The 27622-nt window shown below is 45.5% G+C and overlaps 2 protein-coding genes across 2 annotated transcripts in view; one reads left to right on the top strand and one right to left on the bottom strand.

The window, feature by feature from the left end:
• THUMPD3 (THUMP domain containing 3) overlaps positions 1-27622 on the top strand; it is a 350792-nt gene that overhangs the window by 90204 nt on the left and 232966 nt on the right. The gene's annotated exons all lie outside the window — the stretch shown is intronic.
• Positions 17730-27622, bottom strand: part of RAD18 (RAD18 E3 ubiquitin protein ligase) — a 58568-nt gene continuing 48675 nt past the window's right edge. The window contains exon 13 of the mRNA XM_061455968.1: positions 17730-20250. Within this exon, the coding sequence (XP_061311952.1) occupies positions 20148-20250 (103 nt within the window). The 3' untranslated portion in view covers positions 17730-20147. The remainder of the gene's footprint in view (positions 20251-27622) is intronic.

Raw genomic sequence — 27622 nt, 5'->3', positions numbered from 1 at the left:
GCTGCCCACCGGCAGTGCTCCAGCCTGCAGCATTGCTCTCCAGGGCTGCCCATGATCACACCCTGCATGGAAACTGCCTGATTTGGCGCTCTCCTTGGAGCCCAGACCCGCACAGAGGCATGAGAGCTTTTCCAGCTCTCTCAGGATGGCTCCAGAACCTTCCCCCTTCCTGACCATCCCAGAGCTCCCCAGTGCCCTGTGTGGTTCATGGGTGATGAGCACAGCTGCTGAGGGTGCTCTTCAAATCATTCATGAAGCACAGGCAGCAAAAGATGCATAAGCAGAAAAAAAGAGGCTTTTTATTCCTGTTCAACCTTCCTTGGCTTATTTTCTTTTCCTCAACTTCTGCTAGGGGAAAAATTCCAACTGGTTCTCAAAACCATTAAATCGAGTCAAAATAAACTCACCCTGTGGCTGCCATAGGAGTTCACATTCATGTAAATGTTAATTTGAGCAAATTACCATCGCACCGACCCGCAGCTCTGTGCCACATGGCTGGTACCTGTGGCCAGAGCCCACTATCCCAGTGCCTGTGCAGCGGAAGAAGGGCCCTCTTGCAGCGGGTGATGCAGCTCATGGAGCTGGCCAGCAAGTTCAACACTGTCACTGTGTGGAATTAAAATGCTTTACTGCTAATTGTGTGGGGTTGTCGCCTGCTGTGTGTCGGTGCAGCGAGGGAACAGCTTTGGTTCTGCAAATGGAAACTGTTGTACTGGCAGACACCGCTGCTGGGGGGTTCCCTTCATCAAGGCGTGAGAGGCCAATCTGAGATTTCATCATTCCATCCATACGTCAGTTCTCTCACATAAGTGACCACGTACAGAATCCCACGAGGGGCTCAGTAAAGAGGCACTTAGTGAAAACAAGGTCAATGCTGTGCTGGCACAGCCCTGGGCACAGCGATGGTGGGAAAGCAGCCTCACGGATAGACATGAGCCTCGCAGAGCTTCTCCATGGGCTTTGAATGGCCACAGCTGGGGTCTAGTCCTGGTTGGATTGAAGGATCCAGCCATGAGGTTTTAATGGCCACTCCCTTTGCCTGCAGTGGGAAGAGAGTGAAGGGAACTGCGGTAGCAAAAACCTCATCTATGCCAAACAGGACACTGGGGGCTTGGGACAACATCCAACATCATCCAGCAGCAGCAGGAGATGCTCGTGGCCCCTTGCAGCCCCTCTGTCCTTATTCAGGCAACGCTGTGGCCACCCCACAACTGAAAAACAAACACACTTGATCTTACAGCAGAGAATCCTGTGAGAATGAAAGGGTTTTCTGAGTCACCCCCAGCTCCTCCCAGCTTTCAAAATTCAGAGCTGCCATGCACTTGGAAACATTTCTATTTAGAAAAAACATGCTTTGGAATAATCAAAAGCACAAACACTGCATCAAGCTAAATTTAATTGCATTTCGGTTTACTGCTGCATCTGAAATAGCTGTTTTTCCAATAGCTCTCTTGAATCCCAACTTTACAGTCCCCATGATACAAGAGGTCTGGCAAAACTTCAAGTCCAGGCCACTGTTTTACAGCTGTAGTTGCAGCCGCTCAGGAACTCTCGTGTATGGATGTGGCCCATTGCAGACAGTGAGAGCAGGAAAGCCAAGATATTTTATCTGGCTGGTTTTGCATGGGAACTTCTCTTTATCCTAGAGCTTTTTCCTAGTCCTCACCCCCTGCACTCAGTCTGCAAGAGGCCCAGCTTTGGTAAATTCACTAAAATACAGAGATGTGCAGTCGCATGCATGCACCTCCCTGGAGAAAGCAGATTAGTGCTTCAATAGAAAGCTGCTGAATGTCATGGGTGTTGGATAAGGCTTGGGACTATACTAAGGACAGAGATAATTATGAGCGTTTCCCCGTGTCTCCTAAATGTGCACATGAGTAAATCCCCAGCATGATACCTTCATAGCTACCCATCTGGTATACAGATTTTCATACCAAGAGTAAGTATTGTAAAACATACCCTACTTAGGTCAATGAGTCTTTGGTGACAAAAAAGAAACACAAGCAATGCACAGAATTATTTGATCTTGAACACTTATTCAATATTCATTGTGTTAATGAGTTTGCGGATCAGTGGCAACATAGCACAGTGCTACATATCAATTTAAAAGTACTATTAAACTCTTTGGTAATGTCATACCATAGATTGCATCACCTGACTGCATAAACTGTGCTTTTTGCCATGGTATGTCTTTTTGTTAGTTAAAAAACCAAACCAAACCCAAAAAGTAGTCCTCAGATTGCCTGTAGTAAATAAACTCATGGAAAAATACAGCAGAAGCCCATTGTCATCAAGCATTCCTGCTCTAGCGCACAAACTGGCTTGTTGTTGGGGCTCTGCACAGGGCTGCTCTGATAGCTGTTGTTTTGTTTTGGAAACTACATCATCAAAGCATTACTGGGAGGGAAAAACAAGCCAGGAAAGCTGACTTGCACACACACCAGCAAGAGGGGAGGAACAACTTGGATGCTGCAGACTCACACAAGCTTTAGAAAACGTTTGCAGTAGAGAAATTCCATAAATTCATGCCACGTACCAAAAGCATTTCTCTTTTCCTTTGTTTTCGTTTATCTAGGTACACTGAACTTGCTCAAAGAACTCAATGTTAAGATGCTTCTACACCATGTCGCTATAAGGTTCACAGGATTCAAACAATTTCTGTCAAAGAAATCCTTTATTTAAACCCTCCAGCCCCTGCTCACACAAGTGCAGAACCCCAAGTCATGCTCATTCAACTTTTGGAGATAAAGTCTTGAAAAAGAGCCTGAATTTCTTGGCGTTAAACCAGCACTGATTTCCATAATCATTACCATTAATACTGCAGCATTGCAAGTAAAAATCCCCACCAGAGCCTCTGAAGATGCACATGTTTTTTGCTTAGTGCAAAGAAAGGCAGAAGGATGCCACCTCCTGCTCTAGAGCCCAATTCCCCTTGGGATACAGCTGCAAAGCTCCATTCAAATCATGATTTTAAGCCTATTAAAACTAGAGTAGGGTGTGGGTCATGCTGATCCCATAATCCAGGCTGATCTGATAGTCCAGAAAGTTGAGTTTAGGTTGTGGCAGACCTTCACAAGGCAGATGCCCAGGGTTTCTGCAGGGAAACCCACATGCTCCCATCTTCTCCCTGTCACATGCAGGCTTGGGAGTACCTGTTACAGGCAGGGGAGGTACCACAGGGCATTTCCCCTGGGGAGAGAGGAAGGGTGTCAGGGGGTTACGTGGGCTATGCCCAACGTATATAACCTCTGCTAAGGGTAATAAACACTCTCACCATGCACCTCCTTGCAGGAGCTGAACCTGCCTGGCTGTGGGGTTTTTACATGGCTCCATAATGACATTGTTCATGCTAAAATGTTTCTTGCTTCACCTCATTATGGCCTCAAAGCTCATAAAAATCAATGGAGCCTGCACAGACCCTGAGAATAACAAGCTGGCCTAACACAGGATGCTGGAAATACATATACATAATGTTTTCTAACAAAGAGTCTCCAGTTTCAAGCTGTTGGGAGATTATATAATAATTTTTAGTACTTTTTTTTTGCTCGTTTGACTGTTTTTTACTGTGCTTCTGTGTAAACTCATTTATTTCAGTTGCCCTGAATGCTCACTTGTCAGCAAGGAGGAATAAAAAGCAAAACAATTCCAGTGGGATCCGGTACCCTGCCTCCATCATCCTGAGGCTGCTCCAGCTTGGAGGGTATGGCTGTGCCCACGGATATGCTGGGCAGACAGTGTGGCCTCGACCCAACCAAGATGCTGATAAACAGCAGTCAGAAAAGGGCATGTGCAGCAGGAACCAAGGTACAAAGCAATGTATTACTGAGCATCGCCTCCTAACATCTGAGGTATTAACTAAGTATTTCTGTACACATAGCTATGGATCATTCAGCAAACACCAAGTACGTGACGTGCAAGCACTGGCCCCATGCAGTGAGCTTCAATTTATGCACACAAATCGTTACAGAGGAATGCTTTTGTCCGTTAAAATGAGGTGCATTTCTACATGAGCAGAGCATCTTACCTTGTTACAGTAAGGATAGAGGAGCCAGAACAAAACCAAAATGCATCTACCTAATGTATATTATACAATTAATATATATGTAAAAGAAAGTGAATCAACTTTGCTGCTCATCACTACTTGAACAAAATCTATGCCGAGTGATACAAAAGGGACTGCAGTCCTTCCCAGGATAATGAAGTATATATGCGTGCCTGTGTGCATGTATGTGAGCATAGAATTGGGCATATGCCTAGAAATACCCATACATGTGTCCAAGTGTAAGTTTCTATACACCCCAATCCATGACTCCTGTGCCATTTCTCTCACACCAAATACCTGCCCAGGACCCAGGAATGCATCTGTGGGGTCAAATAATTAACCAGGGCAGTGAGCTCCGAAAATGAAGCCCAGCTCCATTTATGCAACCTTTGCTGCCTTGGTAATTATTCCCCTTTTGCAGTAATGTGTTTACCTCCTCCTTCCTGAAGTCAGTGATTTGTCCTTCCCTTTATTTACTTTCAGGTGCTTGATTTTGAGCCAGCTCACCAATTTGTTAGAATCACTTTGAATTCAGGTCCTCTCCTTCAGAGCACTCGCAGCGACTCCTCCACTGCCAGGGGGTGAAAAAACATGATTATTCTTTCTTCTGAACAGAAAATGACTGGTGTCAGGCTTGCCCAACAGTGATGATGATTTGAATTCCTGCACCTGCGTAAGGCATTCCAACTCTGCTCTAGCAAAACGGACTCTCCTTACACCAAAGGACCGTCGATTATTAACTCCTGCTGTCAAATACACAGCCCTTGGAGAAGTCACCTCGACACCACAGACCCTGCCTGTCCCTTGCCCACCTCCAGCCTCCGCAGGTCCATGGCAGGGGCATCCTCAGCTCCAGCCACCCAGCCCTGGCTGCAGTTTCTCAGGTTCAAAGCAGAACCCGGCCAAGTGCCACAAATACAGCTGCTGGATGCAGGATGCAGGACACAGGATGCAGGATGTAGGCTGCTTTTGGCCAGTGCGTGGAAGCGCCCCTACAGCTCTGCTTTGTATGCCTGTAGTCAGTGCCAGCTCTGTGGGATGGGGCTCGACAGCTCCAGGGAAACCTCCCAAAGGCAGGAGCAGTGCCTGCAGGACTTGAGCAGAGACAGCTCAAACCTCCTGGGAATAGTGAGCTACCTTCCTCAGTCTTTATTACTCCAGGCAGGTACTCTTCTATGCTTCTGCTGTGTCAAAATTAATACAGAATAACTTATTATGAATCTTTTTCTCAGCTGAAACCTTGAAATGTGTAAACCACTTCTGTAAAAACACAAGACACCCACCTAAAACCACAGCATGCACTGAACAGGCAGATTTAAAGGCATTTTTTAGGATTATTGCATTAAATTTTCAAGACCACATGCATTTCTCCCCAGTCATTGCATGCTTCATGCTCTGTGTGCTCACAGTTTCACACTCTGTTTTCTCATCTCACACATTGGTTACCTTGCTAGCTCTGGGTCTCTCACCAGCAGGGCTGATCCCTGCTTCCCAAGGCAGGATCACAGTGCTGTTCCCACTAAAACAACAGTGCCTGCATGCACTTTTGCATTCGACCAGTGGCATTGAGTATGGCAAAATGAAAAGATCACACTGAAACACCACAGTGGACGACTTCTACTCAGGCATCCTTTTTAACATCACAAGTTAAAAAGCTGTTTCATGAAGAAAGGCATTGACTGGAAAAATTCCTAATATCAAAATTAATATTTCTGCTGATTAAATATTTCCATTTAAAATGTCTGTTAACACTGGGCAAGAGTTAACTCACTGCAGCACAGTGCCCCAGCTCTGCAATGGATGGGACCCTCCTCAAACTGATTCCCACAGAGCCACGACGGCTTGTATGAGAAAAGGGTCCAGTCACAATGGTCCTTCCAACAGATCAAGCTATGCAATCATAATTTTTTCACTCTATTTGATGTGTCTGGGTGGGTTTTTTAAAACTTAAATGAACTTTTCTCATGTATGACCATTGCTTTAAAAGCCAAAACAACGGGGTACAAGACAGCAGCAATTTTTCCAAAAAGCCCTAATGTTACATGTGCAGCAGTTTTCACTTGTACAAACTGAGTGAAAAGAAGTATTTCTTTTTTTTCATATACTGATTATTCCTTACCTATCTACACGTACTCATCAGGCTTTTAAATCGCAGCCGTTCCTCCAGGTCAGCAATGGAGTTGCCCTCAGGTGAATGCAATCCATCACTGGTTAACTCCTAGCTTCATTAAAAGGGGTCAGCAGCCAGAGATGTCTTAACCGGTGTGAGTGACAACTGAACAAACGAATGCAGCAATTAATGAGCCAATCAGAAAACCAAGCTGTGATTTGTCACCCATTATCGAGGTAACAGGGAATCAGCCAGCTCATTAGTTAATTGTCACTAAGCGTGAACAGGAGCACAACATGTTGTGGTTCCCTGCCAAAGGCTTTCCGGAGCACAGGATGGAGAATGGCTGATCTGCCATGAAACATGGAAACTGGGAGCCTTACCGGCAGTGGCGTACCCTGGATGAGAGCCGTACATGGATTTGCCACGCATGGATTTGCCGTGCGGACCCAAGCCACAGAAATCCTCAGTCACAGAGGCCTTCAAGACCTGCTCAAAGCCCCACTCTGATTCTCCTGAACTGTGAAAGCTGTTCCAAGTGATGGGGATGTAGCACCCTGGAAGACACAACTGTGCAATATATCATCTTGCTGCCTTTCCTTGGGCACCTGCAGCTGAAGCTACAGCTCCAGTGCAGACACAGCACAGCACAGTGCAGGACAGCACAGCGCGGACAGGGGCTGTAGCCTGGCATGTGCCCTGGTTAGTGCAGCCCTGCGAGTAGGAGCCCATCCCTGGCCAGCAGCAAGGGCTGCTCACAGGATCCCGTTGTGAGAGCAGAGCCTGTGCATAAAGAGCATCCCCAGAGAGAGGATTGCTTCTCTGGGAAAGGAACAAAATATGTTCTCTTGTGCCCCGCATGACGATGGCCGTTAACCCAAGCAGGCGCTGGGTTTGGGCTGGGAGCTGCAATCTCAGCATCCCAACTGCTTGGCTATAAAAAGAGACATGATTCAGATGTCAACCTAAAAAAAAAAAGAGGTCCTTTGTAACCACAGTCAGACACAACTCACTGAGCTCATGATGTTACCAGGGGATTTCCAGATCCCTGCAGGGATGAAATGAGTGGGCTGCTGTGCCAGCCTGACCTGCCGGACCACACATCCCTGTCCCCGAAGCAGCCGAACCCCAGCACGGCTCTGTTCTCCCTGGGGACGCCCACAGCCCCTGGCCTGGAGCAGTTGAATTCCACACCTGGAGATTCTGGTGTGCCCACGTATGCCTGGGTGGATCCACTGGGATCACAGTGTGGTTTAGGGAGGCCAGTGTACTTAGAGCCACCAACCACGTGAAAGAACCTCTCCCACCGCTGCCCAGCAGAGATGTACCTGTGACCCACCTGCCACACAGGTGACAAAAGATTTTTGTTGCCTTCATTTTTACTGCAAAATCACTTACTAACAAAGGTGCTTCACTGACATTTCATCACGCCGCTTCATATGCATAAAAGTAATCGCTTAACAGGTACGGCCAAAGGAGAGTCACCCAGAACAACAAGATGAGATAGGGACAAAAAGACCACGTCTGTTGAAATCCCAATCCAAGCATAAAAGTAACTGCTTAACATGTACAGCCAAAGGGGAGTCATCCAGAGCAACAGGATGAGAGAGGGACAAAAAGACCACGTGTGTTGAAATCCCAGGTGCAGATCCTCAGTGCTACCCACCTATAGCCTATTCCCATAGTTCCAGTGCTGGGGGAGCCAAAGGTTTTGCCCACATCTTCCTCTGTGCACAGCTTCACCCGCTGCATTGCTTCACCACCTAACTGTGAATCAAGTATCTCACAGCAAGTGAGGGCAAAGCAAGAAACCAGGTGCCAGTTTTAAAAGGTTAGACTAAACGTGATTAGAAACCTTGTGAAATTCAGGGCAGAGTGTGCAATTAGAATTCATGCTCCACCTCGAGCATGAAATAAGCACAGGGGCAGCGCTGGGCTGGCTCCACTTCCACCCCTATTCTGCCAGAGGGAGCACAGGCTGCAGCGAGCAGGTGAGGATGAGCTTCATTCATCAGAGACAGGCTGAACTGTAAAGCGCTCTGCAGGAGCAGTCCTTTCTGCTGCCAGCATCAAAACCTTCCCGGTTTGGCTTAATCTGCTTCCTGCACACAACGTTGCTCCAAGCATAAAGGCTCTTCTGCAGGAGCACAGTGTGGTGACACGCCACAGAGCGATGCCATCAGGCTTGGTCTCCCCCACCCAAACGGTGCTTTTTCCATCCTCTCACCTTCCCACAAAGCAGCATTATGGGTGCCATGCCCCACATTTGCCCCTCTCAGATCATACTGGGTGTTTCTGTGCTACCTTTGCTATGTGCCATCCATCCCCCTGTTCCCGCTGCTCCCATAGCAGCTTTCCTGGAGCTTTGACCAATGCAGAGCAGCAGACACTGATTCCAAATACCTGTCAAAATACCTCCTTTTATAAGTTTGGTTTGTTTGCTGAATTTTGATTTAATGCAAGCTACGTTGTATTCAGTGTTATCATTTATCCAGTTGGTTTTTCATTGTCATTTTAATGTAACCCTATGGCTTTCAGCATTTCAATTGAGTGAGAAGGGGGAAAGGAGATGCATCCACACAGACACACATCTGTCTCTTCACAGTTCCTCTTCTCCTGGCTATGCGCTGCTAGATCCCCTGCCCTGCAGGTGAACTGCTCCTGCTCCATTTCCACATCAGGTTGGGGTTTGTTTTCCCAGGAAGCAAAGGTGTGTTTGGGATTTTTATCCCTCTGCTGATTCAGTGAAAGAGGAACCTGCATTTAGAGCAGGCTTTCATCACAAGCTGATCACCAGAAACAGGACAAGTATTCACTGCTTTCACACTTGACAAGAGCATTTCAGACCTTCTTTGAAGGCCCACTGTAATACTGGTGAATAAACACACTTTTGCCACAGAAAACATTGCCTGTTTGTTTTAAAGAACATGAACCACCAAAACGTAAAAGAATTCAACCAGACATTAGAGCTAGAAAGGCAAGAAAAGAATCATCAGCGTTAAAGAAAGCAAATACTTTCTGTAAAAGCTTCCATTAACCGGGAAAACGAATGCTCCCTGTGGAAAAAGGGGAGATGGAAAATTTCCCAATCACACCAATTTTCAGAAAATTAAACCATTTTTCCTCTTGTTCAGACTCTGAAGTACCTACAAAACACAGCTACTATCCTGTTATTTCTGACACAAACCAAAGACACGAGGAATTTGACCATCAGCGCAGTTCTCTTTTCAAATCAGACCTAGAACAACAGTAACAGCAGCACCTCCATCCCGCTGCAGGCACATGGTCTGCTCTGGAACAGAGCAAGACAGGGCAAGAGGAGCGAATTCCTTCTTATTTCCTCCACAGCACCAGCGTTCCCAGGGACCGGGAGCGATATTAGAATAACCCCATTGCTCTTCTCAGCGTGTAAAGCGGATGCAGATGCACCATTTGCATTTTCCCCAGGTCAGTTGGTGCTAGAGTGTTTCAGCCCAGGATGCTTTCCCACCATGTCCAGCACCTGGTCACTCACAGGGGCATGGAAATGGGTTCAGGTGTCACGTCTGTGGCAAGTCCTTTTGTTTCCAAAGATATTCCTGCCTGGCAAAACTAGTCTGATAGGAACTGCCCGTACTCTACAAAGCAAAACCAGATAAATGCCTCCTTCCAATCCCCTACTTAACCCACCGGCTATTGCATCTCAGAGGGGTACTTGAGTGGGAGCAAGCAGGGAGCCCATGCCCCATCAGAGGCGACCTCCATTGCTGCTGCTCCAGCATTCCCAGGAATTGTGGCCTTTTCACACGGCTCCAGTGCCGGTCTGTAGGAAGGGAACAGGACAGGACATTTTTACTGTGCCTGTGATTGTTTTGTTTCAAGTTCTGCCCTCCTGCCCTGGCCTGAGGGACTGCTCCGTGACTAAATCAATTTCCTCTCAATGGATGTTCTGCCTAAAGCAGCCGTTCCCAAAGCTTTCTGCTCATGGCCCCCCACATATCCCAGCAGTGTCCCTAGCCCCGGCTGCCAGCAGCAATAGAGGGTTCCCAGGAGCTTCTGCCCTTTTGACATTCCCCCATCATCCCTGGGAGCTGCAGCAGCCGGGGTCTGGCTTGGGATCTGCTGACTTGGGGATGTGTGAAGGGGTCAGGATCTGCAGTGGGGCAGGGCAGAGGGTCCCCAGGATCCTGCATCCCCCTGCACTCACCAGCCAGCACAAGGGGTTAGCCCTGGATGATCATAAAGCGTAACCAGCGGCTTTCAAAATCAGCCCAATAAGGAGGTGTGCAGAGAATGGGGTAACCTGCTTCGTGATCACTCACTTCAGAGGCACAATTGTGCTTTTCCCTGCTTTTACCACCCTCCTTCAGGCTGAGGGCTCTGCTGCAGTGAAGGCAATGCTCAGCAAGCGCTGCTCAGGCAGGAGGAAGCATACCAACATCCGTGCATCACCACTTCTGAGCTCTGCCTTTGCTCCTCTTTGCAGTGACTTTTGTCCCCAGCCCAGTTGTTCACAAGTCCCTGACTGCTCCCCAATTGCCCCTTGACTTGGTGACGGAGGAGTGGAGCTGCCCAAGGGAGCGAGGGGACAGGACAGCGCGCTGAGGACACTGCGTTTCCTTCGCCGTTGTTGTTTTTTCCCTTACGTTATCCAATTTATGTGAATTTAGGGCTGGTGAGAGAAGTGCAGCAAACGGCCCCGGAGGAGTGCTTTATGGCACCCAGGGGACCAGCAGACACCCGCGGCAAGGGCTGTACCCGGCAGCACTCACCCATGGCCGGAGCTTGGCCCCAGTGCTGCGTCTGGCAGCGTGCAGGCAGGACTGCCACAGCCCCTGCCCATGGCCGTGGATCCTGCCCAGGCTCCATCGGGATGGGAATGGGAGGCACCAGCCATCAGATCCACATGTTCTTCCTAAGCTTCCACATTGTCAGAGGTGTCTGCTCCATGCAGCCTTCACCCGCACCTCTACGGCTGGTTCATGCATCCAGACACCTCTCTCGGGTTTGTCATGTGTACAGACAAAATCACCCACCCCTCGTGCTGACGCACGGCTCATTACAGAAGGGAGAACAAACCCCTTGTCCACAGTCCTATGTTGATGTTCCATCTATCTCCACACCAGAGCATGGGACCATGACTGTCCATGCCCCATGTGCTGCACATCTCCAATGGGACCGAGACCTCAGGGTCTCTCTCACAAAGCAACTCACCTGCTGTAAAGCCGTAAGAGGAGGTGGCACAGGCACAGAGTAGCTGATGCGCTGATTGCCTTTGAAAGATCCTGAACAGTCTCTTAAACTCAGAGGTCTGTAAGGACGTCAGTAAAGATGCTTACCACAGGCACATGAATGAAAAAGTCTCTATCTTCAGCAAAGAAAGATAGCTATTTTAGACATTAAATGGGTACTTCAATAATAAGTGATAAAAAAAATGTATCACAAGAGGTTGTCAGCAAACCAATTTGATTATGTCTGTATTGAACACGTCATAGCTGGTTCTGTCTCTCTTCTTTATACCAGGTAATTGCTTCATTTTCTTAATGCTGCAATTATTGTGGTAGCATGGCTCTTCAAATTATTTTCAGTGAATGCACCCACACCATTTCACTGACCAAAGGTGTTGTAGAACTGGTGACCTGCTTCGTCCTTGCATCCTTCCAAGTGATGACCCAGCAGTGGCCTGCCTTGTTTGCCATTGCTTGGAGACAGCCCTTTACAATACTGTGGCTCCTCTCGCACGAAAGGTTTAACAGTTTACTCAGTGGTGCATGGCAAGGAATCACTAACAGCTGAATTTGAATGAAAGGATCACTAATACCATGCCAGCACCCAGAGCCTGCAGGTCCAGGTTTTGCTAGGTGCTCCTGCAGTGTGGAAGAACATCCTGAGGAGGAAACTTGTCTTTCCAGGGCAAGGCAGAGATGTTCTCCATGGGGCTTGCTCAGAGCTTTGTGTGCTAGGTAGGACCCACATTACCCGGTAGAGCCAGTGGTTTGCGGTAGGTGAGAGTGCCCCTCAGAGGCGCCAGCCAGGCCGATGTCAGAGGCTGCATAGAGGAAGCGTGAAGAGGGCCAGTGGGATGCATGCATGTAGCAAATCAGTGCTGCTGTCTGCCCTGGGATGCTGCTTGTCAGGCACACAGGGCACTAGGTTTCTTCACCAACCGGCATCATCAAGCCTTAAAAGAGAATGGGGAAAAAGAGGCTGATGTCATTCCAGCACCTGCAAATACTCCCTGGTTTTGCTGGGTCAGGAGCACGGTGCCTCGGAACCTCAGCAGGTACAGGGTGTATGTGCACAAACCCCCACCAGTTTAGCAGCAATTATCACCCAATTCCTCTTTGAGTAAGTACTCCTAATGGTCAGATTAGTTCAATTCTCCCTCATTTCACCACTGAACACAATAAACAGGTCCCTGGTGGGTCAAAGTCCGAGCAACTCAGTTGACCCTAGATGGAATTAACTTGAGCTTGTTCCACTTGGAAAAAAAATCCAAACACCCTTGATTTGCAACGCTTTAGTCTCACTGTCATGTGGGCAACGGTCAGCCAAGGCAGAGGGTCCCTGCAGGGGCTGGGAGAGGGGCAGGCAGCAGCCCAGCCATGCCCAATGTTGGCAGGGAAATAATGAGAGCAAATCACAGGTGGAAAATCACGAGACAAATACAAGATTTTATGGCATGTCACAAAGAGCACATTTAACTCTGAGAATACCAATGTAATCCCTGTGTGCTACAAGTCACCGAATGGTTTGGGTTGGAAGGGACCTCAAAGCTCATCCAGTCCCACCCCAAGCCATGGGCAGGGACAGCTTCCACTAGAGCAGTTTGCTCAGAGCTGGTTTCACTCGCACCAACCTTTAACACAGCCAGAAGAAAGGGCATCAAATCCCCTTAACTGCCATAGGCACCAGGGAAACTGCTCACTGGCCACTGATCTACAAAACCCTGAAAAAGCCTTTAAAGAAAATAATGTGAGCTGTTCTGTGTCCAGACCTGAGGGGACCCTCATATAATGAAGTAAAATGGACTTTTGCAAAGGGGAGTCCCAGCCTAAAACTTGCTGCTACAGAGAGGCTATAAACCAACAGCAATGCAGTTTGAGATGGCAAGGGACATCATTTCTCTCACGGAATGGCTCATGGTGCCTTAAAAGCTGCTATTTCCCCAGCACATTTGTGTCATTCATCACCAAGCTCTCTGGCAGAGATGGTGTTTGAGGGGCAATTTGACTCATGGAGTTGAAGAATTCCTGCTTGTGCTCCTGATTCCTCCTTGCAGCAGCAGACCTGGGATTTGCCCTTTCTTAAAATCCTTTCCCAAGTTGTATGGGAAACATGGTTCAAACTCAGGCAACTCAGAGGTGGGGAGCTGAGTTGCCAGAACCAAACAGCCTGTTAAACACACCTTGGAATGTTTTTATGGAAAATTAAATGTTTTGATAATTACCACAGCTTTAACATGTGCACAAGCTTTAGCAGCGTGGAGGGAACGGTCGTTTTCCAGTAACATCAAAATCTGCCAATCTGCCTTCCTTAGGGCATTCAGATCACTTTGCAAGGTGCAGTCTTCAGAATAACACTGGTCTCCCTCTTCTGGAAGTCAGGTTTGTGGTTACCTTCCGCTTGGTGTGTGCATGCGCTTTCCCAGTCACCACATCATATTCTTGCTTGAATAAAATGGGGTTTAGTAACTTCTGAACCAAAAGAATCATAGACTCATAGAATGGTTAGAGTTGGAAGGGACGTTAAAGATCATCTAGTTCCAAAGCCTCTGCTACAAGCAGGGACACCTTCCACTATAGCAGGTTGCTCAAAGCCCCATCCAGCCTGGCCTTAAATGCTTCCAGGGATGGGGCAGCCACAACTTCTCTGGGTAACCTGTCCATTACACATGGACAAATTAAGCAACTCTGGAAAACACCAGTACTGGTATGCAAAGACCCATCTCCAGGTTAGCCAATGGGGAACAATATAAAGGATTTGGATAACCAAGCACAGCAAAGAAGAGCTCAAAGCTTGGGTAATTCTGTCTGCATGACCCCAACATACAGTAGGAAAGCCATCAAAGCAAGAAGCTTAGACAACAGTACAACCTTCATGCACATAAACATCTCTATTCTAGCATTTTTATCTGAATGTTCCACAACACCACACATATTCAGCAGTGATGGAGAAACAACACTGAAGAAACAGCTCCTGCCAAACAGACCGCTGCCAAGTGACTGTCATAGGTGAGACAGATCATATAATAATCAAACTTACTTTCTACCTTCACACACTGAGTGCTCAGATTGTGCACATGGGTCGAGGAACAGACAAGCCTCACATTCAGGGGTTTTCACCTCGAAATCCTATTGCTCAAGTATTTATTCGGCAACCATATGGATTAAAAGTGAGGCACTTTGATGTTTAAGGATTTCAGTTCATTTAAATCTTAAGCTAAACATATTGTGGCAGTCTCCCCATTGAATAAGATAATATTTCTATCAATTTTTATTTCATAAACCCCCAAATCACTCCAGAGATATGCTGGGTCTATAAATACTCTCAGACATATTTTTCTCATTTCACTGGTATGATAAACCTTCATTTCAGCCAGTGGAAGCCCTTCAAAACAGCCTTGTTTAACTTCCTAGAAATTAGAGTTTGCAACAAATATCTCTATAAAAACCTTTTCTCAGGCAGACCTTCTGTTTCTGATCACAGAAACCAGACTGGAGGCTCTGGAGGAGGGGTATCAGTGTGCTGGGGAAGTCCTTGGGTTGTTCCAGCCCACTGCAGGCAGGGGTTTGGTAGCAGAAACCACCGCTGATGAGGAAGAATATGAATCCTGCTGCTCCCCTCGCCTCTCCTTCAGAATCTAACCTGTGGGAGCAGTGATGGGCAGGATGGCCATGCGGGCACATTGTGACCCACCAGCACCAGACTGGCTCAGTGGAGCCTCGGGCACATCTGGCTGATGAGGATCTCTTGGAAACCCAGCATCTTGATTTCGTTCAGCTGCAAGGCTGGAGCCAGGCCTTGAAGGCTCTGGTTTCCTACAGAAAAAGAGACCGCAAGAAGAAAGCTGTTTCAGGAGTGCCTCTCCCATGCCTGGGACCTGGCCCCGGGGAGCAGGAGAGGCTGCTGCCTGTGCCCTGGCTCTGCCATCAGCTCCAGTGTGGGGATGGCCACCTCAGGAGGCAGGGATGCTGCAGGCACCACTAGGATGCTGTTAAACCACTCAGTGATGGCTTTATGAGCTCTTGGTGGCTCACGTCCACCACCAAGGACTACTGAGTCACTGCCACACGGCTGCTCCTTGGCTGAAGAGAAGACTTGCCTGGTTTAGGAACATGGCTTCTTTATGAGCATATTTGATAATAAATCATTTCCTTTGTGGCAGATATCCCCAAAGATACCTGGGACCCAGCTGCTTGTGCCAACAACAGCTTGGCTTTGGGCTCCCACCAAAGTCAAAATGGGACCAAGCCTGCAGGGGACCACCGTGACAGTGGAGCTATGGAGATGCCCTCGGATCTCCCTCAACCTCTGTAATGCTGCTTGCACTGCAGGGTTCATCTCCAGGAGGGCACTCCATGGGCACTGTGTGTGTCTTCTGACTGATGAGGTATTTTAAGGAATCTTTCTGAGGAGCAAGATGACATTTCCATGAGTATAACTGTCATGTCTCGACAGTGAATGAAGCTAAAAAACATCTTCAGCTTTACAGCTATTTATAATTACTTGCGAGTCATTTGCTTTCCAGTCCTTAAGAGCGTCACTGAAATAAATACCCTCCATTCAGCCGCTGTGATGAATGGCGCCACATAAAACAGTCAAGAGTTTTCTGGCAGCACTAAAAGCAATACAAGTCACCAAAAAGAAGCCCAAATCCACAGTGGATATGGTGATGCTATTGCTGAAACATAAACCTCTGTTAATTACCATCAGTACAAAGCAGGTGTCAGAAAAGCCCATCAGTTCCCCAGAACAGCACCCTGGTGACATTTCTGCTGGCATACTCAGGTTTCCCATCAGGCTGCTTTTATTTAAGCCCTTCATTGTGGCCTTGGGTGCTTATGGAGCGTGGCATGGTTTAGCACTCAGTTTCTGGCCTGTCCCTCCAGCTGCCAGCCCCTCTTCTGCTGAAGGTCCTGTATTCCTCATGGGGAGCTGTCCCCACAGAGATGCTCAGTAACAGCTTATCTGCTGGGAGAGTGTCCCAGCTTGTGCTCTCAAACCCAGTGACTCCAGTGGGTCACTGCTTCTTTGCAGAAGTTCACTTCACCCAAGGAAAACACGACAGCCAGTTCTGTTTGAACCATAACCTAATAGCAGTATTCTTGTGTTCACCGTCCTGCTGGCTTGTTTTGAATAGCTGCTCTGTTATCACTCAGAGCATGGTAGCCAGGAGAAGGCAAGCCAAGGAGGGTTGCATGAAGACTTGCAGGATCACCTCATGATGGAGTCTTTCACCCATTGAAGTTAGTATCCCGGAATTTATATATGATAGTGTATTTTATCTGATCATTAAATAATTGATTTAAAGCTGCCTATACTGGAAAGTTAAGAAGTTTCCTTAGCAAATGGACTATGGCGTTACAGTGGGCTCCCTAAACAGTCTGGACAAGTAAAATGGTTAAAGAAAGTGGAAGCTGAATTAAATTCTACTTACTGCAAGGAAGACATTGGATGGATTGGTTTCATTTACTACACCACGCAGCTCTTGAACGCAGGACAGAGATCCCAGCCAGGCACCCCTCACTGTCCCAGAGCAGGCGGGTCAGGATCTGCTTCCACCCTCTCCCCCAAACTCACCTCTTTTCCAGGACCACCAGATTCTGCTGTTTCTTCAGAAGGCAGAGCGCCGTGTACTCCAAACGCTGCTGCTGCCATGCTGCTCCCAAAGACCAGCAAAGCCAGTGCTAAACCCCTTCCAAAATCCCACCTCTGCCCGTGGAGCCCGCACTCCCTCAGCAACTCGGCTTCATTTTCACATGAGGGTCTGACATGTTTGCAGGGATGGGAGGGCTGTGATTTGCACTTGGTGTTACTGGTCCCCTCAAGACTTTGCTCCTCCAGTAAAGGAAAAGAGAGGCTGCATCTTCTGAATTCCTCCCTTCTACTCGTCCTCCCCAGTGCACAGCACCAGGAGTTCCTGCACCTTGCAGGAGGAAGGAGCAGAATGTTACACTTGACTCATCACTTAATTATGTGAAAACAGATTATGAGAGCAGTAGAGCCAACACAGCCTTAAGAAGGAGCTCCTGAGCCGCCCCTATCTCAACCTCCATGCACCATCCACAGCCCAGAACACATCCCAACCCAGCTCAGCCACTGCCATAGCCCCCAGTGAAGCCAATGTGACCTATAGCAGCCGAACCAAAGGGGCGGGGATTTGCTCCATCCCACCTCCGTAGGTCCCCAGGGGTGATGGGCAATGCGGATGCAGCTACAGATTTGGCACACAGCATCCTGCAGCACCACAGACACCAGCTAAACAGCCACACTGACAACGCAAGCTAGGGCAGCTGTAGATGCCAAAATCAGTATTAAAACAAGAAACACTGGAGGCTTGTATTTGCAGCAAACAAAGAAGATGCACATAAGAAATCACAGAATCATAAACATTTTGGTTTTTATTTTAGCTGAAAACTTCTCTTTTGGAAAGTCACCACAGATCCAACATAGCAGGTCACTGCAAATGGCCACAGAAAGGTTTATACTGAAAATATATGCAAAAGATTAAACACTGTTAGGAAGGTTCATGTCTCTGCACGTTCTGCCCAGGCCGACAGGAAGGGAGTCTTTCATAATGCACACCAAAGGAGCACCAAGCTCCGGCTTTCTGCTTGGAGAAAGATTTGATTGAATGAATGGAAGGAAAAAAGTCATTTCCACAGCTTACGACTTTTTATACATTAAAGGGTATAGCTTCCAAGGGCAATGCTTTTTCTTGCGTTCCTCAAGTGTCCGGGGACACATTCTGAAGACGTGATGACAGGACCACACTGCTGCTCGCTGCTCTGCTCCTGCCACCCGGGAGGACCCTCGCAAGGGCTGCACTAGCCTCTGCAGCACTAAGGCACACAGTGTGTACTTCATGTTTCATGGGTTTATTCACCCTCTATATTGATTTTTCCACGTACTTCCTAGCTCATACTTACTTAATAAATTTGACTATTCTCCTTATTGGGTATTGAAATACATTTCCACCTCACAGCAGTAGTTACTATCATTAACTACAAATTTAACTCTGCGAGTGGCACCTGGTTCCAAAGAAGTATCTGCTCTCAATACAACATATTTATAGCCCATTCACAATACTCAAAAGGAAAGCTCCCATGTAGATAAGTATCACAGGATCCTAATTTTCCCTGCCAACCCAGCACTGTTAGGGACCTCATGCAGTAAACAGCACCAGGCTGACCTTTAACACGTTGGCCACTGAACAATGAATCAGCTGTCAAGGGCTCCCAGCCTTACAGCTCCCTGCCTAAATCTGTAACTGTACTCTAAAACCAAGCCAGCAATGGTACTGTTTCAGATCCTGCTGCTGTGGGAAGGATGATGGGCTGTGACAGGTCCCTGTTGCAGCAGCCAGCGCTGCTCAGCACCACAAACTGAGCAGAACAGAATGGGCTCCTCCTCCAGCCTCCTCAGAGATACCCTCACACTCCTCCTCAGCGTAGAGCTCACAGTATTGGTACTGATAGAGTTTGAGGCTAATTTTTGGGTATGACAGTGGATATTATTACCACATTAAAGAAAATGAAGAGCTGCTAACTCAATAGTAATTAAAACATAGAATAAAGACCTCCAAGGGATGCTCGGCAGCTGATGTAAACTGGTCCACATGAATTTCATTGACCATTACACATACAAACATTTTTATTCTTCTCTGGTGAACTGCACAGAATTTAGATTGCTCTTGTATTAACTGCTGTGATTAAAAGGCAGACCTACAAACAGAAGTCAAAAAGGCTCACTTTTAGTACAAAATAACCCCAAACAAACAAAACAAATCCGCTCCCCCTTTTTCCTCTGCATCCACTTACCTCAGTGGTGTTATTACAGTTCACATTGGCCTCAGACTTAGCCTGCTCTGAACAAAAACACTGCTGGGAACCGCGGTTTGAGGAAGAGTATTTTTGAAAGTGCAATGTCCGGTCCCAATTACAGCTACAGCCCAAAGTCAAAAGACAGACAACTCTCAATGTTATACAGACTTTGTGCTGTCTTTGCTACGTTTCTGATGGAAGGCTATGAGCAAAGCTCCAAGGCTCAGTGAGAACATCTTTGAGCATTTTGCATGGTATGTATTTTGCTTGCAAGCTGTGCAATCTTGTTCAGGTGTACCTTAATTCTCTTGCATTGCTGTATTCCACTACAAAGCTCTGTCATCTTCTAAGAAAGATGAGACTTTTGAATGCTAATATTTATTTTAAAGCTAGAATACCGAATGTGCAATGACCTTCCAATTCCTTTCAAATGTCATGACTTCAAACTGAAGTAGTGACACATACTAATGAGTACATTTACATGGATGCATTAAAAACAAGTGTATTCCTGTGGACTCAAAGTCTGCCCCATCCCTCAGCTGCCCCATGCCTTCCCCCAGCTGAGCCAAGGAACCAGAGCGTCAGCATCTGCCTGACCCCAAGCAAAACACTGTCCGGTGGTTGCTTCCAAGAGGAGAGAGCAAGCTCCTGCAGGATGAGATGTGAGCAGGAGTGGCTGGAATATTCAAAGCCATATCCTTCAGCAGCAAAGCTGCATGTGGCACAAGAGCTCACTGAGGCTCCAGCTGGACTCCAGCACTTCATACCCAACAAGTTAAATGGCCCTCAGTGTTGTAAAGAAAACCCATCAGCACACCAGTCTGGTTATTTTAAGGCAGTCTAATTGACAGCTATGTGAAAGTTCAGCATTTACTAGTTACCCAGATACACTGAAAACTGGAAAAAAAGTAAGAAGTATCTCCCAGCATTAAGCCTTCTGCGTAGTTTTAAGCTTCGTGGCGCTGGAGCACTAGTTCTTCCTCCTCTTGCTCTCGGGAAGCAGTTGAACATTTTCTAGCACATGGGGCCAACGTGACTCCCTTTTGTTAACTCTTGGACCTGTGGAAGTGCTTCTGGAAAAAGCAAAGAAAAAGGAAAATAGGGGTTTGAAGATGCAAATACCAAAGGCTGTATTAAAGTGCTGTAAGCAGTATGTGGCACACACACATGTATGTGTTACACTGGTGATGGTGAAGAGAAATACTGCTCTGCTGTCTTGTTCGAAGAAGGTGACAGCACACACAAGTCACGCCATCCATCCCAAGCCTGCAGGGACAGTGCGTCTCCTCCTGTCACAGGACCACTGTGGAAGAGGAAGGAGCAGCAGCACCCTCTCAAATTCCTTGTCCATAAATGAGAAGAGCCCCTGGCACTGACTAAATGATTACGTTAGATCAGAAAAGGTCGACTTGAAAGGGAGTCATCTCCAGCGGCACAGCCACCAAGGAAAAGGACAAGTGGTTTTGGTCATGGTTACCCAAGAAGGAAAGCGCGTGGGACTCCCATCTTTAAACAGGCTTTTTGCCAGATGCTCTTCTCATTTATGGACAAAGAATTTTCCATTGGAAACTCAAAGAAGTGTTTTCTTTTTAGTCATACAGTTAATTTTAAAGAAAACGAAAAGTTAAACTAGCCATATTTAAATTAAGCAGCTAATTTCCATCATTCAGCCTCAGAGCTTAAAATTCCGTGTAGTGTTGACATGAAGGATACTGCTCATCTGTCAATAGTTATCACTAATTAAACATGCCTTATAAATGCACTCTTTTTTTGACCAATTGCTAGGATGAATCCATCCTGCAAGGACTATTCATTTGGCTTAAACTGGGAATTCACAACTGGAAACAACAACAGAAAACTCCCAAATATATACCAGAAGAGATTAACAGGAACAACCCATGTTGCAGAGTTCAGTTCAGCACCATGATGGAAACAAGAGTTCACCATGTCCAGGAAGATCCCAGCACTGGTTTATTCTGTACCTCTGGAGAGGGCAGTGTCATCAAACACACACACCTGCAGACAATGCACAGGCACACCCCTTGCTAACCACTATTTTGCATTATTTAAATTCAAAGCAAATGCTAATGCTGAGTTTTGCTACATCTCTGAGCACAGTGCTGCATTGCCACTAGCAGTCCCACACCAAACTAAACCACATGGGCTAACAGATGAAAGGATTCATAAATGGATACACAGATGTTTTAAGAGTGTCATGATACAAATTATTTATTTTCTTTTAAATTAAGCTTAAAGCAGCTACTTTCAACCAAACCCATAGGAGCTGCTGCTCTGTGTATCCACAATACCCAGCTCCTGTACATGGGCTGTATCTTATGTTCTAGGTCAAGAAGAATTTGCCTATCTCCATCCAGCTCTGCAGCTTTATGGCTGAGCAGAGGATAATTAACCTCAGAGGTGAGGTCATTATGAGCTGGAGAATCACGCTTTTAGGGACAGAATAAGGTATGGAAGTGATACACCAACCATCCTCTACAGCACATGGCTTTGGCCACTGATGGATGAAGGACCCTGAGCTGGATGGATAACTTGTTTGATGCAGCTTTATAGCCTATTAATTGTCTTTGCTTTCCCACTCCAGGGCTTTGCCAGCTCACAAGCACACAGCAGCGTTGTAGTTCTCCAGGCCAGACGGAGCCTTTCAGGAGTGTCCATTTGGTACCAGAGAGAACTGTCTCCTCAGCCACACACTCCAATGAATGAGGGAATGAAATTAACTCCCAATGGTCTGCAGAGCACTCCTGATGGCAAAACCAAACAGACAAAGCAAGCTAAGGTTTTTTTCCAAAAGGTAACTGCATAATATAAAGCTAAAACCACATTAAACACTTGCTGTTTCTTTCCTTACCATTAATTGCTGCACTTTCCCAGAGACATCACTTGGGTAGAAAGGCTGTGAAAAAGGGGTGTTTCTACGAATTTGTATTGGTTTATTTGAGATCTTTTTGTCAGATACAATTCCTGCAGTTTGGGAAGAACTGCACTGCTTGCTTACTAATGAGTTGTTGAGGTCTAGCTTCCAGTAACCTATCTATAGGTAAACAGTAAACTGATACAAAGCAATGCTTCAGATTCAGTAAATTATTTCAAATATGATCATATAATTACTACACAGAAAGTGCTGTGAGGCAGGAAGCAGACCACAGTGAGCACAGCAGGCAGGCCAGGCAGCACTTGTGCTGGTGTGTGCCATGGCAGTGGATGGGAGCCCATCCACTAAAAACCTAAAGCCCTGATGGTTTTGCATGGCATCTTCTGAAGCCGAGAGTAAAAATCAAAGTTGCATTTGTCCGTACTGCAGATATGTTTGCTTTGGCACAGTACATTCTCTTAGATGAGTATTCTCCCCTTCCAGTAATGAAAAAACTAAACTTAATTACTTATTTAAATCCAGAGGATGTTATCTCAAAGTATTTCCAAATGTCCTTGCAGCTTATGATGGCAAAATAAACTCTTGTAGCAGCCTTCATCTCACAGCAAATATCCCACTGACAAAATAATTACATTTATTGGAGTTTAAAGTGCTTGAGGACAACTGATTTTTATTTTTACTTCCACAAATACTTTTGCAATCCTGCCTCTATTTATTGGTATTCAATCCACTTTATACATGATCCTACAGATAAATCTCCACTGTCTTTTTATTACATGCCAATTTTGTTCTATAATGAAGTATCTCACATTCTACCTCTGTTTTGCTGGATTTAGGATAGGATGCAAACATTAGAAAAAAAATAACACTCAAAGTAGGAATTAGTAAGTTATTTTCCATGCAAATTAAAAAAAAAGAAAAAAGAAAAAAGAAGGAAACTGAAAAAATGGGGAAGTTAATTTCAACTTTTTGTAATCTAAAGCTTTGTAACTACCACTAAGCCAGAGAAGATATTGGTCACAGAAATCCATTCCAAGAAATAACTGATTAAAATCAATCTAAAGACCCACCCTGCAAATACTATGCCCTTTGTCTTAACTGGGACCGCTCACATGATTTATAGCTGCTTATGTAAGTTTGGAGAGTGCCTAAATAAGATGTTTGTGTGATACTGGAGCCTGAGAAGGCTGCAAGGTATGAACAGCAACCCAGCTGCACCAACTCACTTGAATACCCAAACGTCATCACTCCCACAAGAGACCATTAGGATGCCTCAATGCCACTGCCTCTACGGATTTCATTACAGTGACCATTCCTATCAAGCCTTTCAGAAATAAATAACTATGAAATGTCACATTTCACTAGAGAGAAAGGCAATAATGTCCAAAAATATGCTGGTTAATGGGGTTCCACTGTATTATAGGGAACTTGTGGAGGATGCAAGATATTCAAAAGGCTAAAAAGGAGAAATACAGCTTCTGGATGAGGGTGATGGGACACTAAGGGGCATAAACCAGACCAAACCACGAGTTTTTCACAGAATGCCCCCAGGAGGGTCAGTTCTAGCAAGGTCTCAGCTGGAATCCCAGAACAATGTGTATATGGCACACTGGTTTTCCCCTCATCATTCCCTTCTCCTCTAAAGGAGGCTAGAAAGGGAAAATAACTAGAGGGATTAGAGGCACAGGGAACATGACAAGGGAAAATCAGTTTCTGTAGCCTTGCTTCCTCTGGAAAAGATAAGGCCAAGAAGAAAAGGCAACAGTTTTCCAAAGTGTAAAATGCCCACTTCTCTCCTTACCAGGCTTATACATGTCACTCACTTTGCTACAAAGACATAATCACCCTTTTAATGTTGGCAGTAGTTAAGCAAATTAACGCTAGGAGACTGCAGAATGCTCACCACTGGACATCTGCATCGAGCCATTAAAGACCCAGAAGCCCCTTTCCCACCATCACAAGTACAGGATTTGTGAAGACACCAGACAAATTATTGGAAGCGCAGTAATTAAAGAAAACCCATTTGAGTTCCCAAACTCCATCTGATACTACTTTTACTATAGTTATGAGGAATACAAATGACTGCACCTACGAAACTTTAGAGAGAAAAATATTTTCTTACTCATCTGACACTTCTGTGGGTTCGTCTTGACCTTAACTGAAGACTGCCAGGTATCAGCCAACACCTTCAGACAAGACCACACATACCCTGAAAGTCTGGGGCAAAAAAAGTAGTACTGCCAATCCCAGGTACTCTAGAAAGCATAATATAGACCCCAAAATGAGACAGAAAATTAGCCTTTGTTTTCTAAAATGAGTGTCCAGCTAGCTTTCTCTAGCTTTCTCTGGAAGTGGAGGACGATGGCTGCACACTGCAACCTGCTCACCTGCACTCATCTCACTGCCATAACTGCCTGCTCCAGCAGGCAGCCTCTTCACTGCTCCATCTGGAGCAGAGAGCCCTTCCTAGGGAGCAGCAATGTTCTGAACCCTGTGACTTGGTTCATTCCTCCCCTGAAGCGCCAAAGGTACAAGAGAAAAAACAAAATTCACTAAAAAAAACCCCAACTCTTTTGATGACAAAATACGTAGCTGCATTCACAAAAACATGAATTGGAGACCTGCAGACACAAAAATGGGTTAAACAAGCAATTGTCACCAGGAGGTTTTGCTTAATAAGGCGACTTTTGAACGCAGAGTCCATGTCAGTATAATATTAAATGTTCATCAAACCATGAACCTGCAAAGTCTTAGGCATTTGCATAATTCTATATGCCAGCAACATGCTGAAGTCAACAGAGCTATTCAGATATATAACTGTTTCCAGGAGCATGTGATTCAAATTTTTATGCCTCACCTATTAACTCTTACCTACACAAGGATGCTTGCTCAGGATCAGGAACTTGATTTATATCTGAAGAATTAAAACCTTACTCTCTGAACTTGAATGGAAAACCACTTGTCTGCCAATAAAAGTTAAGTTGCTAACAGCATAGACTAACAAATATGTGTTGTTCATGGGGAAAAATAGGCAATGATTCAGGCATACCTATTCAACTCTGGGACTGAGAGGCACGGACCATAGTTAAAAAGACTAGGTTGAGATGGCTAAAGGACTTGGCTTGTGGAACCAGACAGGGAAGAAATAAATGCATTCTTCTGAAAGCAGTGAAGGTGATTTTGATTGAACTAGGCATGTTCTTCACACAAAGAAAAAGGCAGTCAACTATTTTAATAATTAACTACAGAAGAGGAAAGAAATATTTAACTCCAAACTGTCTCACAGTGGAATAATAAAAGCATGAAGAAAAAAGTTCTCTCCACTGCATGGCTGGAAAGACACACCAAACGTGTGTCTGATCTTTGATATGCTTTCAGAAGGTCTGAAATCAGGATGCTCGTGTACAGGGGATGGCACCAGCCTCAGAGCTGGACAGCAGTAAGTCACCACAATAAGGAGCCCTGTGAGTCTGGAAACTTCTGGGAGTCCCATGGCCTCCCAGGCGCATCTCCTTGTGCAATAAGGACATAAGACTGATTATTTCAGGGGTTTTAAAACAGATTCAACTTTGGTTCACATTCATTTTAATTAGGGTAAGAATATTTTTGTACTCCTAGACTTTAATCCACTGGTCGCATGGCACAGTATCATCACCATTAAGAACGCAAAGCAAATGTACTTGACCTTCTACAGAAACGTGCAAATGTTAGTACTTTGGTAAATCAGATCCTTTCCTGTATCTCAGGGTGGATTTTGTAATAAGGAGGGATAAGAATACCCTGACTACATACTACATAGTCATTTATGCCCATCTGTGGTGAAGTCATACATTGTAATGGTATTTCTAGCACCCTGCCTTACCTGTTCCTCACACACCAAGGTACACTTTGAGATGTGTGGGGAACTTGTATTGCAACAGTGCAGAGTTAATGACTGAAGCTACATCTGCATTTAGGAGTGAAACTGAGCTATGACTTAATGACAAAGTCACAATAAAAGCCTTTTATCAAATCCACATTAATTTTTAGGCATTCAGATCCAACACTGCCCAAAGAACTGACCCAAACCTGCAGTTAACTTGGCATCATCTATGGCTACTTGACATCCATACCAGAGAACTGTGAGACTTTCAGTAAGTGCTCACCTAAAGATTACTGAGAGCTTGAAACCTCAGATCCATCAGATACAGAGCAATATGAACTTATGTCATCCCAATCATATTATTCCACAGCCACTGGATCTGTTACTTAACAGAGGGAAAAAAAGCAAGAAAAAAAATGCTGTTGAAAGCTCAGAACACACTGAAATTGTGCTTAAGTAAGTTTCAGGAAAGGAATGAAGTTTCACTAAAAATATACTCCAGACTGCCACTAAAATATCCCTACACTGCTCCTTTTGGGCAACTTTCATTACAAATTAATAGCGAGGATGTTGTATACAAATACTTGGGTTTATTATTCAGTACTAGTCTCTGTCTCAAAAAGAGACAATTATGGAATTGTCATTAAAAGCTTAAAAAAAAAGCTTTAAAAAAAAAAAAAACAACCCAAACCCCAAAGACTATTTATTCTAAATACAGAATATGAATGTTTAGTGCTTCCTTATTAGATCTGTCATGTAAATAAAAGGCTCAACCACCATTCCCACTGAAAAAGGTATGATATCCTGGTGCAGGGCTTCACCTATTCACATGGGTCTCTCACTGCCTGATAAGAATTAACTGCAGCTGAATAAGCTGTTACGGTCAGACAAGCTTCAGCTTAAGCCCAAACAGACGAGAAGGCTGCTTCCAGAAACCAAAGCTATAGATTTCAATTGAGACCCAGCTGTTCCATCTCACTTTTGTAACTTTTTCATCTGTCCAGGGAAAATAAAGGGTGAGCTTTACATGGTCTAATTAAGGTTGGTTTACATGGTCTAATTCTCTTTCAGAGACCTGCAACCTGAAATTGTTTGAAACCTGTAAATCTCCTGTTAAGAACACTGGCAAACACTAAAAACAGTCACAAAATAGGCAGTGGATTCAGCCCTGCTTATCTCACCCCGACAAACCACCACAGGGACCATCATGGGTTACAGACAGGGATACCAACCTGAATTTTCACAGTGCAAGTGTACTGCCACATGCCTGGCATCCTGTTCTTGCTGGGGAGTGAGGAGGGGAGATAGAAAGCAGGGATCTTTCCCACTCTCCCAGGAATGCATTCCCTGAATGAAGTTAAAATTACTAAGGTATGCTTTCACTGCTGAGCAAAGAACAGCCTGTTCCTATCTCTTTCACTGAAGCTTTAGCTTGAATTTAACCCTTGTAGAGACACAAGAAACTCCTAATCTAAACTGTGGAAACGCATAAAATGGATGGTATTTTTTAGAAGGACTGAAAATCACATTTGACAAAAATGAATCATTCACATGAAAAAAGAAATTTCTGCTAACAAAACAATCCTGCTTTTTAAGGATCGTACTCTGGAACAATACTGGCTTGTCCTTCGGAATGTAAAGCTAAGAGCATCTTAGGATTTGCATCTAACATACTAAGGAAGCATAAATA

This window comes from Pezoporus flaviventris, unplaced genomic scaffold, assembly GCF_033815535.1.
Source record: "Pezoporus flaviventris isolate CSIRO_AGI_PZ_B2104156 unplaced genomic scaffold, CSIRO_AGI_Pfla_v1 ptg000021l, whole genome shotgun sequence".
Taxonomy (NCBI): Eukaryota; Metazoa; Chordata; class Aves; order Psittaciformes; family Psittacidae; genus Pezoporus; species Pezoporus flaviventris.
Note: the sequence above shows the minus strand (reverse complement) of the source record. Positions and strands in the feature narration are given on the sequence as shown.